Consider the following 16,164-nt stretch of genomic DNA (forward strand, 5'->3'; position numbering starts at 1 on the left):
TTTTCAGTAATTAAGTCATAACAACATTGTGCTGCAAAAGCTGTGCTCAACTCCAAGACAACTGCTCCCAGGGACAGTGAAACAGAAGTTATTGCTGAATCCTTAGTTCATGCCCTTGTAGTAAGCAGGTGGGAGACAGCTGTCACTCACAGGACTGTCAGTTCCTGGGGAGTCTGTATATTATTTTGCTTTTGGCTTAGTCCTTCTCCCACTACTTGTAAGCAGTTTATTACTGCCGGATACCCTCTATTCCTGTTACAGAGAATGCAGCTGTGTAGGTTTAACCAAAATCCATATTATAGCAATATCTTTATGAGGCTGAACAAACCAAAAAGAAAAAAAGAATGCAACCTCCTGTTACATGGCCTATTATTGGCCAACAGTAGTTTGGGGTCAGATTAGTAACATCATTTCTATCATTCCAAGGGAAGTGATAAGAGGTCTATAGTTCTCTGTGGCAGAACAGAAATCCCCTGAATGAATGAATGAATGAATGAATTACAGAAAGTGAGTGACAGCTGCTATTCTCTGGAAGAAATAGGTTTAACACAATTGGCAAAATATTCCCTTGCTCTGCGTTCACGGTTTCTTCTCAATGTGGGACCAAAACACACAGAAAAACTCACAGAAAAAAAATCCTTTCCTGCTGTAAGTGGGAGTATAGAATTGTATTATTCGAAAAGACTGACATGAGCAATTTGCCTGGGCTTTATCAGCTCAAGGATCATCTTAACTTTAAGGGATTGACTTACCTCTCTAAATTTCATTCCTTTCCCAAATGAAAACCCTGGATACAATTTAAAAATCTGGTCTTTTTGGTTTATTCATCATCACAGTCCTGGGGTTTCACTAATCCAATTCTGTTTAACATTTCAAAGATGGTGAAAAATACCAGAACATTTGTTAACTATACTTATGATAATCTAATAGTTGCCTAAGGCAACATGTCTTTGAAGTGGGCCTCCTTTTAGAATGCAAAAATAAGGCTGTGCTGCAGGGACCTAAAAAGAAAGGGCGTTTGGTAGTGCCTGATTTGAAATGATATTTTTGGGCAGCAAGAATGATATGGGTTAAAGATTGGATAAATTTACAAAAATGAACGATTAGTGCAATTGGAGGGTTTTAACTATAGCTGTGGTTGGCATGCATACTTAGGATACAATAAAACCAGATCAAATAAAAATTTCCATCACCACAGTATTAGAAGAGCATCATATAAAATTTGGGAAAAAGTCAAAACAAGATTTTGGATTAAAATACTGCAATGATTATCACCACACAAATCATTAACCAGAACCGAACTGCAATATCTCAAAGGATGGTTGAGATATAAATACATATTAATAAAAGACAAACAATACCTAAGATTCAAAACTAAAGAAGAATTAGAAAATGAAGTGGTCAATGTGCAGTGTTTTTTTATACATGAGGCAAACATAGGCATGGGCAAACTTCAGCCCTCCAGGTGTTTTGGACTTCAAACCACACTTCCTAACAGCCTCAGGCCCTTTCCTTTCCCCCCTCAGCCGCTTAAGTGTAAAATGAGTTTGCCAGGAACCAGAAGTATTTCCTTCAGCAGTGGGCTCCATAATCAAAAGCAAGCCCTATTTGAAGGAATAAAGCTGGAACAGACTGGGAGACCAAAAGGTACCATGAAAGGAAGGGTTCAGCACTCCACCACTTACACCTCCAACTTCTTTGCTTTAAACCACCACCAACTCCTATTTTATACTTTGCAACAGAATTGAAAGGGTTATGACATCATATTCTATTACACCAGCAGTGGGAATCAGGCAACCCTCTAGGTATTGTTTGACTTCAGCTCCCAGCATCTTTCACCACTGGCTATATTAAGACTTTCAATTCAACAACATCTGGAGAGGCAGCTGTTTCCTATCCCTGGTTTTGAGTCTTACTTCCAAATAAACATGCATGGAGTCTGGTCTCCAGGCAGGCAAGGGTAAGTTTCTAACCACCTACATTCCAGCAGGAAATTCAATGTTGTGAGGTTAGCATCTTGCCAAAACTAAACCAGGATCCATGAAGACAGGTGGGTTCCAGATAACAAACCTGAAATATATAGGCATCATATTCAGCAGAAAGGTCCTTGGGATAGTAACTTTACCTTTAATCACTTTGTTCTTTCAAGTTGTTTCACACGGGAATGATAAAGGAGACTTGTCTACCTCTACCAATAGAGGTATTGATGATTATTTTCCATTTCTGTTTTAGGTGGTAGGTGACTTTCACTGAGAAGAAAATGCATCTGTGAAGTCGGGTTTTTTGGACACTGGAGCATCTGGCAACAGAGAGGGGATGATCAGATTGACTTTTCCCATGTGCTGCTATTTCACCACCAACATAGCCCTTGTGGCTTGGTTTGTTTTACTGGAGGTTGAGAACAGTATTTCCTGGAAGCAGTGGGTTCCCCGTCTCCGCCTGTCATACCAAGGTAGTAAAGCTGGATGTCGTGTTGGTCTTTTGGGTTGATTCCTAGGATGGAGGCCCATAGCCATGGCACATTTAATTTTCACTGAAGACAAAAACAAGGCAGATGCAGGCATTTTTTCCCTAACCTAAGGATTCTTCTCACACTCCACCTTCCAGATTGTCACATTTACTAACCCCAAGATTCAACCTGTAACCCCTGGCTGAAGGGTCAATCTCTCAATATACCTCAGGCATGTGAGCATCTGTGGGTCATTCAAGTCAAGTTCATAAAGGCTAAGCAGCACATCTGAGTTCTTTTGTGTTGCTCTTTTTTTTGTCTAATCTTTACTGATCTGCAGGTGAACGATTTGGGGCCTTCCAGGTGAGCAGATGTAAAGCGGTTATGCATTTTGTTGTGATTGAGATGTTTTTGAACTCTTCAGTTACTGTGTTTTTGATCCCTCCACTTTAAATTTATTTTTTGTCACTAAAAGAAATTTTGATAATATTCATACTACAACCCAGATGGCATGTAGATTGTGTAAAATGTGTCTTCTATCCCTAGAGCCATAGAATTATAGTTGGGAAAGGCTACAAGGGCCATCTAGTCCAACCTTCTGCTATGCAGAAATGTATCATTCCTGAAAGTTGCCCATTCAACCTTTTTTTAAAAACCTCCAAAGAAGACTCTGCTCCCAAAATACCGGTAGCTTTTTTCACTGTCAAATAGCTCTGACAGTAAATAAGTTCTTAATGTTTAGGTGGAATCTCTTTTATTGTAATGTAAACCCAATGCTTAGTGTTCTAGTCTCTGGAGCAGCAGAAAAGAAGTTCGCTTCATCTTCTACATCTCTTCAGATATGTAAAGATGGCGATCATGTCACCTTTCAATTTCTCTTCACCAAGCTAAGTCATTCCTCATTCAGCATGTTGTGATATTTGTTTTATTAAAAATAACTTTCCAAGATTTGCTCAAGAATTGTTCTGACTTTTGCCTCTGGTAACAGATAACTCTGCCTGCAAGTCTGGCTAGATATGAAACAGCTTCCCCCCAGAAATTGGCAAATTAAAAGGAAACATTCACCAAGACATTTAAATCACCTTCTTCCCTTACACTTATTTATGAGCAGGGATTGGAAAAGTTATTTTGTGGGATTATAATTTCCAGAACCCACACACCACAAGAATCTGGGAGTGGTAGGTCATTTCCCCCCTGATTTCTGTTGTGGAATGGAAACTCTGTCCCTCTTCAGGAGTGCATTGCGTTCCCCAGCCTAGTTTGGGGAGTTGGGGGAGGGGGGGGTCCTTGTCTTTTTTGGGGAAGATGCACATGCATAGGACTATGCCCTCCAAAATTTCACAGATGAAAACGAGGACAAGTGTGGCCAAACAACACTGGAGTGCAATCAAGATTCAGAAGTTGTTCATGAGGAAGAAGACACGAGCGGAGAGAGGCTGCGCAGTTTGCTTTTGCCCAAACCTATTGGGAGGGGAAATCTTCCAGCCCTTGCTCTTTCATCTGCTAAACTAACTGAGTTCAAACTATTTTGGTAGTGAGTTTACAAAATTACATTACAAGGGGCAGGACCTAGTGATGTCATAAAGCATAATACATTTTAGTCTCAATCACTGTTAGATAGATATTCAAATAAAAAGTTAACAATGCCTTAAAGTCTAACCAATTTGAAATATATATGTACCTACATTCCTCCCCCACCTTCCCTAAAAGACCAGATAAGAGAGGTTGAGACTCCTGAGTTATGGAAATCTGAACTGGTAATCATGGATTCTCACTGCAATTTTTGGTAAAGTGTAGCAACTGGGCTAACAGAGATTGGAAGCAAGCCGATTGGCAAGTCGGCACTGATTTAAGTGAAGTGAAATGAGCTTTAGAAACAGGCTGTCATTTTAACAGGGATAGGTGACTATGGGCAAGTTTGGAACAAATACATCTAGTTTGCAGATACAAGTTATAAACAATTCATTTTCCTTCACCATCAACCTATTGCATTTCAGCTTTGCATTTCATAGCAGCCTGCCTGATTTAATTTAATATAACTTGTGTATTCCAATCTAATTTTTCTGGAATGAAGGAGGACAGGAAGAAATGAAGATGACAGAGAGATTAATGTTGCTTGCAACAGAGCCAGACAATTCTAACAGATACAATGCCAGCTATTACAATGCCCACTCCCACCCCCAAAATAAAGTAATCTGACTTTCCTTGAAAAGAAAGTATTTGAGACGGTGTCTCAGGACAAGAGCAAGCTCTCCTCCCGGGTTCAAAGGGAGGAGGCCAGGCACGGTTTCTGCTAGGGCTGGGCTCTTCATCTTGGCTCTTCAAAGAGAGGAAGTTCCCAGCCTGTAGAGGACCAAGGGCCAAGACAGACAATGGCAGGAGGTGTGACTCACAGATATCAAGCTAAGTTCAAGGACACAAGGGATGACAGCAGTTTATGTTAGACGGGCCCTTAAAGAGGTCCTCCGCCCTGGGAGTAGAATAGAAGGAGGAGAAAGAGACACGCAGATGGGCCTGCCGAAAGGAAATGATAAAACCAAGGCATGGAGTGCAAAGGAAAGATGTGCCTGAAAGACTAAGGGTGAGAACAATAGCATAACAGAGCAATTGTGAGAGTCATTTTGGAGTGTCAGGGCTATTGGGTACACGTGCAGAAATTCATGTAATGCAAGGAGGAAGGTCAATCTTCTTTCTGTGTTTTGAAAAACAATAACTATAGCCAGGAAAACATTGGCCTAAAGCATGAAAGCATGTTTTCAGTCAAGATAGTTCCTTGTTTATAGAGTGCTGTGTACTTTGTAAAAGAGCTTTCCATAGAGGAGTTCCACAAGCAAAGCAAACATTTTATGTATAAATTGGTCCAGACAATGCTCTGATCATTTGCAGTCTTCCTGTTTCTCTTTCACATGCCTCTTATCCCGCTTTACTCTCACTAGAATGATAGCAAGACGGTGAGTCTGTGAGATCTCACATTTATGATCCTGTTGCATTCTCTGTGAAAACAACATAAGCGGAATCAGTTTTATAGGTCTTTTGCCTTCTCTACCAGAGAATGCTCATGGCTTACCAAACTACAAATCCCAGGATTACATAGCATTGAGCCATGATAGTTAACGTGGTGTCAAACTATTCCGCAGTGTAGACACATTCTTCGTCATTGTGTCACTCATTTGTTTTTATTAAAATATTCATAACCAACTATGTGTCCCAAGATCTCAGGATGGTGTATATGTAAGATCAATATTAAGTAATTAAAATAAATAGAGTAAAATATATTACTAAAATATATATCAGTTTCAATTTCTCTGTTTCATTGTTTTATTTCTCAGATCTACTGAGATCAAATAACTCCCGGCTGCTTCTAGACTCGGATAATGACCTGGTCTTCCAGTCACTTCTTCTGGATGAAAAGAAGGCATGGTTGATGGCAGGTGCCAAGGATCATGTGTTTCTGCTCAACCTAGACAACCCCAACACAAAGCCTCAAAAGGTTAGCTGGCCAGAAGAGATTAATATTTCACCATTATATCACAAAAAAGCTAGTAAAGGTAGTAAAGGTTTCCCCTGATGCAGAGCCGGTCCAATATAGAGGCCAATGTAAGCGCCTTCTTGTGGTCCATTGTCCCCGGGGAAGGCAGCGGCGGGGACCATCGGCAGAAGGCCTTAGTCCTTCCGCATTCGGCAAGGAGGAAGCCGATAGCCCCGCCGCCACCGAAGGTATGTAAATTATCACTACCAAAGTAACAAAGTCTTGATTATGTACTTTTTCCTTTTTCCTCCAGATTTTCTGGCCAGCTCCTAGAGAGCAGAGAGAGCACTGCAGATTGGCTGGGAAGAATCCTGAAGTATGCACCTTAGGCTAAAGTCTCCAGTGGTGTTGTCAGGTTTTCAAAATAACAATAAGAGACTGTCTAAATTCATGACATGGCGGGCTATTAGGAATGTTGTGTTCTCTTTGAGTACCAAATGAAAGTATTGGATTCATTTAACCTAATCATGTGTTTCTCTGTGAAATTAGTACACATTGTCCACATTCATAAGATTACATGATGCACCTATTTCTGTCTTTGTGATGGATCCAAAATGAAAATATGGGATTTGTTTGTTGTCTTTTTTAGTCTATATAAAAAGAAATCTTTCCAACCCTCAAATAGGAGACACTCCTTATAATAAGGAACACTACTCAGTTCGATCAGGGCTTCAATCAGGGACACCTGACAAACGCCTCAATCGTTTAGATCAGTGGTTCTCAACCTGGGGTCCCCGGATGTTTTTGGCCTTCAACTCCCAGAAATCCTAACAGCTGGTAAACTGACTGAGATTTCTGGGTGTTGTAAGCCAAAACATCTGGGAACCCCAGGTTGGGAACCACTGGATTAGATTGAGGTGTCTCCCAAATGTTCAGTAATCCCTATGAATAATGTGGTTGAAGTGAAAATGTGCACAGACATTTATTTCTGTGGAACAACTGATGGAACCTCTCTTTCGCATCTTGCATGGCCCCAGGCCCAGTTCAGCAGCAGCAATAACTTGATAATTTATCAGGTGTGGGTGTATGTGTTGCTTGAGGCAGTTTCCATATTGGGGCTCATCTGAAAAGAAAGGCCATTCCACCATAAATGGAAAAGGGGTTGATGGCAAATGCAAAGTTCAGCAACATTGTGAGAGGAAGAAGAAGTATATTTTACAGACCTTCATTAGATATAGGTCTTAATGATAGCCTGAGAGAGAGAGAGGCTTTCTCCTGTGGTAAAAAAATGGGATGAAACAGAAGTATTCACAGGCTTTATCAGACTACACTACTGAAGTGAAATTATTCCACTTTAACTGTCATGGAAACATTATGTGGAATTCTGAGCTTTGTAGTTTACTGAGGTTGAAGTACCCTCTAGCTCAGGCATGGGCAAGCTTTGACCCTCCAGGTGTTTGGGACTTCAAATGAATTGTGGGAGTTGAAGTCCAAAACACCTGGAGGGCTGAAGTTTGCTCAAGCCCGCTCTAGCTGAGCATTCTGAATGTCCCTCCCTAAACTGCAAATCTCAGATTTCCATACAATGTTGCTATGGCAGTTAAAGTAGGATATAGCAATATAGCAGAGTAGTGTGAGAACCCAGAGTAATGGTTCCCTTTGGCTCCTTTCCAGACAGAATGTGCCAATTTCATCCGCTTTCTCCAGCGCTTTAACAGCAGCCACGTTTTTGCCTGTGGAACGGGCTCCTACCAGCCCATATGTGCCTTCATACACATCAAAACTGGAGCTGAGGTGAGTTGCCCCATGGAGGAACATAATGCAGTTGTTTCAGGTACCAGATTCTGAATGGTCTGTTCTTTCTGGCTTAGTGATCTGTGAATGAAAGAGTACTGAAAATAAGTTTGCATTTTCCTACCAGATGAAAAGATGTGCACTGAATAAACTCAGAGGAAAAGCGTCTTCCATTTCTCTGCAGGAACACCACACTAGACAATAGGACGTTCAGTCACTCTTCCAGTCCCAGTCAGCACATGTGCTATGCTTTTGCCCTTTCTACTGACACTGCAGAAATTCTTGGTGAAAATATTTGTATCAATAAGTGATTTAGGAGACAGAGACACTCATTCTGTTCTGACATTCTTAATATTCACACTAATGATATGAAAGGATATGAGAAAAATGAGGGGGACAGGAAAAATATGTGGGAAAATGGATGATAAACTTTTCTTTTACAACAACAAATACGGTAAAATGTTTGTGATAAGTTGTTCATATATTTACTCCGTTATTTCGATTTCTATTATTTTAAAAAGTTACGTAGCAGGTAGAATTTTATGTAAAACTACGTCCTGGTGGTGCAGCAGGTCAAATCGCTGAGCTGCTTAACTTGCTGACCTAAAGGTCGGCGGTTTGAATCTGGCGAGCAGGGTGAGCTCCCACTGTTAGCCCCAGCTTCTGCCAACCTAGCAGTTCAAAAACATGCAAATGTGAGTAGATCAATAGGCACCGCTCCTGCAGGAAGGTAGTGGCGCTCCATGCAGTCATGCTGACCATATGACCTAGGCGGTGTCTATGGACAACACCAGCCCCCAGAGTCGGACACGACTAGACTTAATGTCAGGGGAAAACCTTTACTTTTACCAATGTACAGTATCAGATCATTGCAATTCCTGGTCTTGGTTTCCTTTTCTCATTTATTTTTATCAATATTATCTAAAAGGGGAAAACATGATATGGGGTAAAAATCAATAGATAATGAATGTGAGGTTTGGAGAATAGTTTCTGTCATGGTTTAGTACAGTGGTTCCCAAACTTATTTGGCCTGCCGCCCCCTTTCCAGAAAAAATATTACTCAGCGCCCCCTGGAAAGGGGGTGTGGCTTAGGGGGTGTGGCTTGGGGGGGTGGGTGTGGCTCCTGCTCAAAAGGGTGGGGCTGAGCATCTACCCTAGTCCAAGATGCAGGGCTGGGAGGGGGAGGTGGGTGGGGCCACAAATGGGCTGCCAGGACTGGGATGGGTGTAGTTAAGAGCTCTGAGGCAGGGCTGAGCTTCTATCCCTGTCCGGCACCTGCCAGGACACAGGGGGTGGGGCTAAGGAGGGGGTGGGGCCTCCCAACGGGGCTGAACCTCTATACCCCACCCTCGTGTTCTAACAAGCGCCTCAGGGGAGGTATACAGAGGCTCAGCCCTGCCTCACATTCTTGGGAAGAGGCCCTGCCCCTAGCCCTGCCCTTTAGTCCTAAAAGGCTCAGGAGAGGTATAGAGGCTCAGCCCTGTCTTGAGCTCTTAGAAGGAGGCCCTGCCCCATTCCCTAGCTCCACCCCCATGTCCTAATAGGTGCCATCATCGCCCCCCTGGATCGCTGCAACGACCACCAGGGGGCGGTAGCACCCACTTTGGGAATCATTGGTTTAGTAGGTTTATATTCATGTAGGTAGGTGCAAGCATAGTGTGTCTGTCTTTGAATTAGTTATGTAAGGTGTAGTATTAGTGTTATATATTATGAAAGTCTGCTTTCTTTCTATTGTCTTTGTTTTGTTTTATACTTCTTAATAAAATTTAGTATTAAAAATTGACCTCTTGTTTCTTGACTGCCAAAGCCTGACATCAAGGGCAAAGCTGGCTTCCTTCTCTCCATGGATATGGCATCTTATATAACTACTAGCTGTGCCCGGTGAAGTCTGGTGGTATGGGAAATAAAGTATTGAGGAATTGGTGGTAGTTAAGGTAAAGGGTAAAGGTTTTACCTTACATTAAGTCCATTATAAATGGGTTGTATAGCTGTGTGGAAGGGCCTTGAGTCTACACTGCCATATAATCCAGTTCAAATAAGATAATCTGTATTTTATAGGCAGTGTGGAAGAGGCCTAAGTGAGGCCTAACTCTGCCTATCCCCTGGCCTGAGTGGGTTGCTAGGAGACCAAGTGGGCGGAGCTTAGCCTTCTAACTGGCAGCAATTGGATAAAAACAATTATTCCTCTCCCTCTAATTAGGACTTTATTTTTGTTTTCTTTTTGTTGTATGAATGTAGAGGCATGGATGACGGGTTGTGCTGCCAAGTTTAGTGTTTCTGGGATGTGTAGTTTTGCTGTTTTGTCCTAGGCCGAAATTTCATTACCCTTTTATATATATAGATGAGGTTTCTGTTTGCAGTGATTCTTCCAGCATAACGTTTGCTTGAACTAAAATGTCTCTGTTGTGCTCTGTAGGAACCAGGGCTGCCGACTATGCAGTTGGTGCAATACTCTATAGGATCTGGGAGAGGCAAGTGCCCATACAACCCTTATGAGCCTTTCGCAGGGCTGCTCACAGGTAAGAGGAGAAATAATGAACACAAACTAGGCCAAAGAGTGCCCTTTTGCTTTCACTGGAACTCTGTCATCCACCAGACACATGCAGGTGCAAAACTAAGCAAGGAAGGTTTATGTATCTGTGGAAGGTCCAGGGTGGGAGAAAGAACTCTTGCCCGTTGGAGGCCAGTGTGAATGTTGTAAATAATCACCTTGATTAGCATTAATGGCCTTGCAAGCTTCATGTCCTGGCTTCTTCCTGCTTGGGGGAATCCTTTGTTCGGAGGTGTTAGCTGCCCCTGATAGATTCATGTCTGGAATTCCTCTGTTTTCAGAGTGTTGCTCCTTATTTACTGTTCTGATTTTAGAGTTTTTTCTCCCACCCTGGACAAGAGTTCTTTCTCCCACCCTGGACCTTCCACAGAGATATAAACCTTCCTTGCTTAGTTTTTCCAATATACCTCACAACCTCTGAGGATACCTGCCATAGATGTGGGAGAAACATCAGGAACGAATACTTCTGGAACATAGCCATACAGCCCAGAAAACATACAACCACCCTGTGATTCCATCCATAAAAGCCTTCGATAACACATTTAGTTGTAGTTTCTGCTACACTAATCCCCTTTCAAATTACTACATCTTTGTGGTAGGAAAAGCCTCACTGGCTTAAAGTCAAGAAGGCAGGAAGCTACATAAATTCCATATCTAATTGTCCAATTTTTATCACTTTAACCTTTTCAGTATAGCGTCATGAGGGAAAAGAAATGTCCCTTGCATTGTAAGGTTGGATCCCAACTTACTCATTAAATCAATGAGGCAAGTCAATCATGATTAAATTCCATTTTAAGGAGTCTACTTTAAGCATAACGGAGTTTCAATTCACCCCCACAGAATGTATATTTTGCCATTAAAGGTCTCATTTAAGTTTTGTTTTTGTTTTTTTGTTATTTTTGTTGTTGTTGTTGTTGTTTTTTTTTTTACAGATGGAGAGTTTTATTCTGGCACTTCCATTGACTTCATGGGTAGCAGTGCAGCTTTCTTCCGGACACAACTTGACAGAGTTGACCAAAACTACATCCGAACAGAACAAAACCAAGATTATTGGTTGAAAGGTAAATGGAGGTGGGGAAATAAACTGCTAAGAAGGTGGTTGTAACAAGTGATGAGATGACTATAGCCATGCTGTGCAGTCAACAACAAGCAATAACAAAAGTAAGGACTGTGTTCTTATTGAATCAGACTGACTCCAAGAAACAAGTTGTAGGTCCAGGCCACAGTACTAATCTGAGAAGGACCTCTACCCCTCCCTAAAGATCATTCCTGGAGATCCCCTCTCATACATTCAGCCCTCAAAAGCAGAGCATTAGAAACTGTCTTATATTAAGTCAGACCATCAGTCCATGTAGTCCAGTTTTGTCATTTTTTGAGCAGCAGCAATTGCTCTTTGGCATTTCAGGGATTGCTTTTTTTCTAGCCCTACACTGAGATTTGGATCTCCCATTCAAATATTAATCATATCTGCAATCAGTGTGCTCAGGGTTGTATGCTGGTGGGAACAGAGAATTCAAGCAGGAGTGGTATTTTTGTTCAACTAGGTGTCTCTGATCCAGTTTCATCCATGCCAGTTTCCCTCCCAATGAAGGAAAATGCAACCTGATTGAAATTGCAAGACCAGTCTCACAATTTGCATTTGGCCCTGGAAGTTGGTTTTGCCTGTGCTTCATGTTTCTTAGGCCCCTTCCACGCAGCTGTATAAAATCCAGATTGAACTGGATTATATGGCAGTGTGGACTCAGATAACCCAGTTCAAAGCAGATGTCGTGGATTATCTGTCTTGATATTCTGGATTATATGGCTGTGTGGAAGGATCCTTAAAAGCTTTTAAAATTAAAAAAGGAAAAATTAGGTCTCTATCCATTTTTAGCATGTTATTCCTACAGGGTGTGTGCTGTTTCTATTCAAATGTCTTCCTTTCAGAGCCAGTGTTTGTTGGTGCCTATGCCATTCCTGACACGTACAACCATGATGATGATAAGGTGTACTTCTTCTTCCGGGAGACAGCAGTAGAGGCTGGACAGTGGGAGAAAAGGCGCATCTATGCCCGAGTGGCTCGGGTCTGCAAGGTAAGCTAGAGGCATCGCTTATAGAAACCAACTTAGTTCATAGAATGCACTTCTTTGGCTCAACATAAACACGTGGTTGCCTAGTGATCTGAATATTTTATTCTGGTGTTTGCTAAGATAATAACTTTGATAAGCACTTTAGAAATTTTATATATTCCTTTGGGTGCTTCTGGGAGTTAGGAGACATTAGCTGTCAGTTTCATTAATTCTAGTATGACTAATGGTTAACTGGGCAACCTAAACCTGTTTACTTAGAGGTCTGTCTTACTATGTTCAATGGGACTTGCTGCCAAGCATGTATATATAGTTTTGCAGATGAAATGCAACATCTAGATAACGTACTCTTGACAAATTCATAGATCCTTAACAATGCTCCTAAGGCAGTGGTTGCCAACCTTTTTTTGACCAGGGCCCACTTGACCAGGGAACACTTAACCAGGAACCACATTGACCAGGGACCACTCTCCAACCGAAAGGATTACGAGTCAGTTTTTGCTCAACTTTAGATTCAGTTTGGTTATTTGAGGTGCTGATTCATAAAATTGCATTGGCTAGACCACATCGGCTCTTGTTTCTGATACAGAACATATGACATCCAGTAGTCGCCATCTGCTCACCCACGGAAAAACACATTTAATAATCTAGAGCTGATGTAGTCTATCCAATGCAATGGTCAGCTCTGCAGAAAGGAGCAGAAATAAAATAAATAAAACAATTAAATAAAGAGGAAGGAGGTTCACGGACAAGATTTTTCTTCTTGTGGCACACTGCTGGGCCATGGCCCACAAGTTGAGAACCACTGCCCTAAGGTAAGCTAGCATTGTTAGAATAGTTACTGCAGATGAATAGAAATGTTATGCTGAAGTTAAATACCTTATTTTTCTCCTTTCCCCCATTGTTACCTTCAGGGAAGATTAGGTTCTAGCATCCTCTCTCTCTGAACACAGTACAGTAATCATTGAAGCCAAGCAGAATTCTTTTATCATACAGAGCTAGCACATCTTAATTTGGAGATAGACAACCATTAAGGGTAGTAACCACACTAGTCCCAGAGAGGACCTGAGAGAAGTGCCCCCTAATCTCCCCTCAAACCTATGTATAGTCCGCACCCATTTGAAATGTGAAACTGCTGTTTGTACTGTGCGCTGACAATCTGTCTGAGACTTATATATGTTTACTGGGAAATACATCCAAACCCATGGAATTTAGTTCTGCATAAATGTGCATTGGAATAAGCTATATGGAAAAAGATGGGCATCCTGGCCATGAATGTCCATTCATCTTTCCGCTAGTGACTTTCAGAAGAGATAAGGAAGCAATGACTGAATTTCTAAGAAAGGTCATAGTGACAGGACTGACTCTGGTTCGAGTAATATCTTAGAATAGCATGAAGCCAAGCTTGGAATATGGAGATGACTCCTGACCTTCTCCTGTTTGTGGTTGGCAGAATGATGTTGGTGGGAAGCACAGCCTCATCAACCGCTGGAGCACATTCCTGAAAGCCCGACTCGTCTGCTCCATCCCGAGTCTTCATGGTACTGAAACACATTTTGATCAGTTGGGTAAGTTTGTGTCATTCTATCCTCCTGTAACAAACTAGCCATTTGATTCTGGCTTATCACTCAGTCATAACCAGAAAGAGATATCTTTTTCAGTGTCACTGCTCAGTTGCAAAACTATTATTGGTGCCAAATTCAGTGGTGCTATCAATCCCAGCTTTTTTTTTCACTGAAGAGTTGACAAAATGAAAGTGATTCAATGACCCTTCCAAAATCTGGACATTTACTAACATTGCCCCATAGAGAAAGCTCTTGTTGCCACCCTTTGTTACATCTCAGAAGCTCAGCCCAGAATCTGAAACAATACAAAGTGCCATTCCCATTCTTCTCCAGCCCAGAGTTATGTGAGGTTTCCGTACTTCTGATGTAGCAGTTTTAGCTCCAACAAGGATGAGATTATTAAACACAGTTTATAAAGTGAGTAACATATCTGGGGAGATCAAGGTGCAAGTCCCCTTCAGCCATGAAAATCCACTGAGTGACTTTGGGCAAATCACACTCTTTCTGCCTCAGAAGAAGGCAACATCAAACCCTTCTGAACAGCTCTTACCAACAAAACCCAAAGGGTCCCTATAAGTAAAAAATGACTTGAAAGCACAACAACAATAACATTAGTAGCCTTGAAAATTGATAGTGAAGGCCTCTTTATCTTACGCTTGTTCTTTCTTTTCCATCAGAGGATATTTTTCTCCTTCGTATTCGTAATATCCAGGACCCTCTTATTTACGGCCTCTTCACAGTGTCTAGGTGAGTGAGAAAGTGATCAAAATATATAAGAAAAAGCAATTCCTTCTGTTGGGACAGCTCAGCTTCAGTAAGACTGAATTTCAATATTATGTGTCATGTAGTATTTGTGCAGACTCATGGCTAACTTGTGGGAGAAGCACTTTGTGACCTTGATTATGGAGGCAGGGTTCCAATTCAGTGGTTTCCATTGGAAGATGCTGTAGGTCTGCATCCAGATGCTTCTCCAACCCCCTTCCCTTCTCCGCCAACCCTGGAGTTTAGGGGGACTTCCATAGCAATCCCTGCCCCCCTGGGAGTAGGGAATCATACCACCTTTGGACTTCCAATTCTATGCTGGATGTTGTAGGGTCTATGCCATTATTAGCTTTCTGTGAGCATCCAGGTTATTAATCTCCAAATGACTCCGAATTCAGTCAATCTAGTGTGCAACAGGTCTTTTGTTTAAGATCCAACTATTTCCATGTCTTTGTTTCTTAAATAAAAACAAGCAATGTAGAATCAAAATCACTTCGCTACACTTTGAAACCAGTTTCCAGGGTCAAGCAGTTATGGCAGGAAAAATCTGTTAGCTCTGAGCAGTGGATTTCTGCAGTGTCTTCCCATCTTTACACCTGCATCAATCACAGCCTGTTTCTTTCTGCTATCACTGCCTGTACTACTGTAGTCACACCAGCTGAATGCAAGACTCCTACCGTATGTCGGTTGTGCCCACATTGTCAAGTTTCTAAATCTCAAGAAAGGTTGTAGCAGGTCTCTATTCCTTATGCATTTATCTTCTTTCCCAGTGGCATTTTTAATGGTTCTGCAGTATGCGTTTACTCCATGGCAGCCATTCGGGCTGCTTTCAATGGACCCTTTGCCCACAAGGAAGGCTTGGAGTACCAGTGGGTTGAATACAAGGGAAAGATCCCCTATCCCCGCCCTGGAACAGTATGTATATACATTACGAAGGTCACAATCCACATCTTGCTGGTTGTTGAATAAACGCTCGGCAATGGAACATGGTGAATGCAGCCCACAGGTCTGCCATAAAAACATATGGCTCTGTTTAGCCATTATCCCTAAAAATCAATGAAAGCAAGACAGGAGAAGTGCATTAACTTAAAAGCACTCACTTCACGTTGATAGGCATTCGAGGTTGCAGCTTTTGGCTTGTGCATCACCATTCCTTGAAGAGCATGTGTGCCGGTACACTTGTATTTCTTGCAATTAAATGGCAGGTTCTTGAGCACTTGTTCTCAGCACCGAGGAATGAGGTGGGCAAGAACTGATTTGCTGCAAAGTGTACAAAAGGACATGCCAAAAATTGGGCCTTTAGAAGGTAGGAGGTGAGCAGCTGCATCAGGAACTATTTTTCAGCCTGAGCCAGCATTAGGTGGATGCAGGAGTGGGTTCCCAGCAACCCAGAAATACATAACAACATGGGGTTTTTTTAACCTTAATTTTCAGGCAAAATTTGGCTCATTGGGGTTGTTGTTGTTGTTGTTTGGGTTGGGAATGTTGGAAGATTAATAAGATTAATC

The 16,164-nt window shown here is 41.8% G+C and overlaps 1 protein-coding gene across 2 annotated transcripts in view; it reads left to right on the forward strand.

Annotated features, from left to right (window-relative positions):
- The window catches only part of LOC100566351 (semaphorin-3D), a 47,137-nt gene that overhangs the window by 12,861 nt on the left and 18,112 nt on the right, over positions 1-16,164 (forward strand). For both annotated transcript variants that reach the window (XM_008105079.3, XM_008105080.3), the window contains exons 2-11: positions 2,233-2,452; positions 5,779-5,939; positions 6,232-6,294; positions 7,593-7,712; positions 10,129-10,231; positions 11,196-11,324; positions 12,190-12,335; positions 13,783-13,897; positions 14,572-14,641; positions 15,427-15,571. In XM_008105079.3, coding sequence (XP_008103286.2) covers positions 2,317-2,452; positions 5,779-5,939; positions 6,232-6,294; positions 7,593-7,712; positions 10,129-10,231; positions 11,196-11,324; positions 12,190-12,335; positions 13,783-13,897; positions 14,572-14,641; positions 15,427-15,571 — 1,188 coding nt within the window. In that variant the 5' untranslated portion in view covers positions 2,233-2,316. The remainder of the gene's footprint in view (positions 1-2,232; positions 2,453-5,778; positions 5,940-6,231; positions 6,295-7,592; positions 7,713-10,128; positions 10,232-11,195; positions 11,325-12,189; positions 12,336-13,782; positions 13,898-14,571; positions 14,642-15,426; positions 15,572-16,164) is intronic.

This window comes from Anolis carolinensis, chromosome 2 (assembly GCF_035594765.1).
Source record: "Anolis carolinensis isolate JA03-04 chromosome 2, rAnoCar3.1.pri, whole genome shotgun sequence".
Lineage (NCBI taxonomy): Eukaryota > Metazoa > Chordata > Lepidosauria > Squamata > Dactyloidae > Anolis > Anolis carolinensis.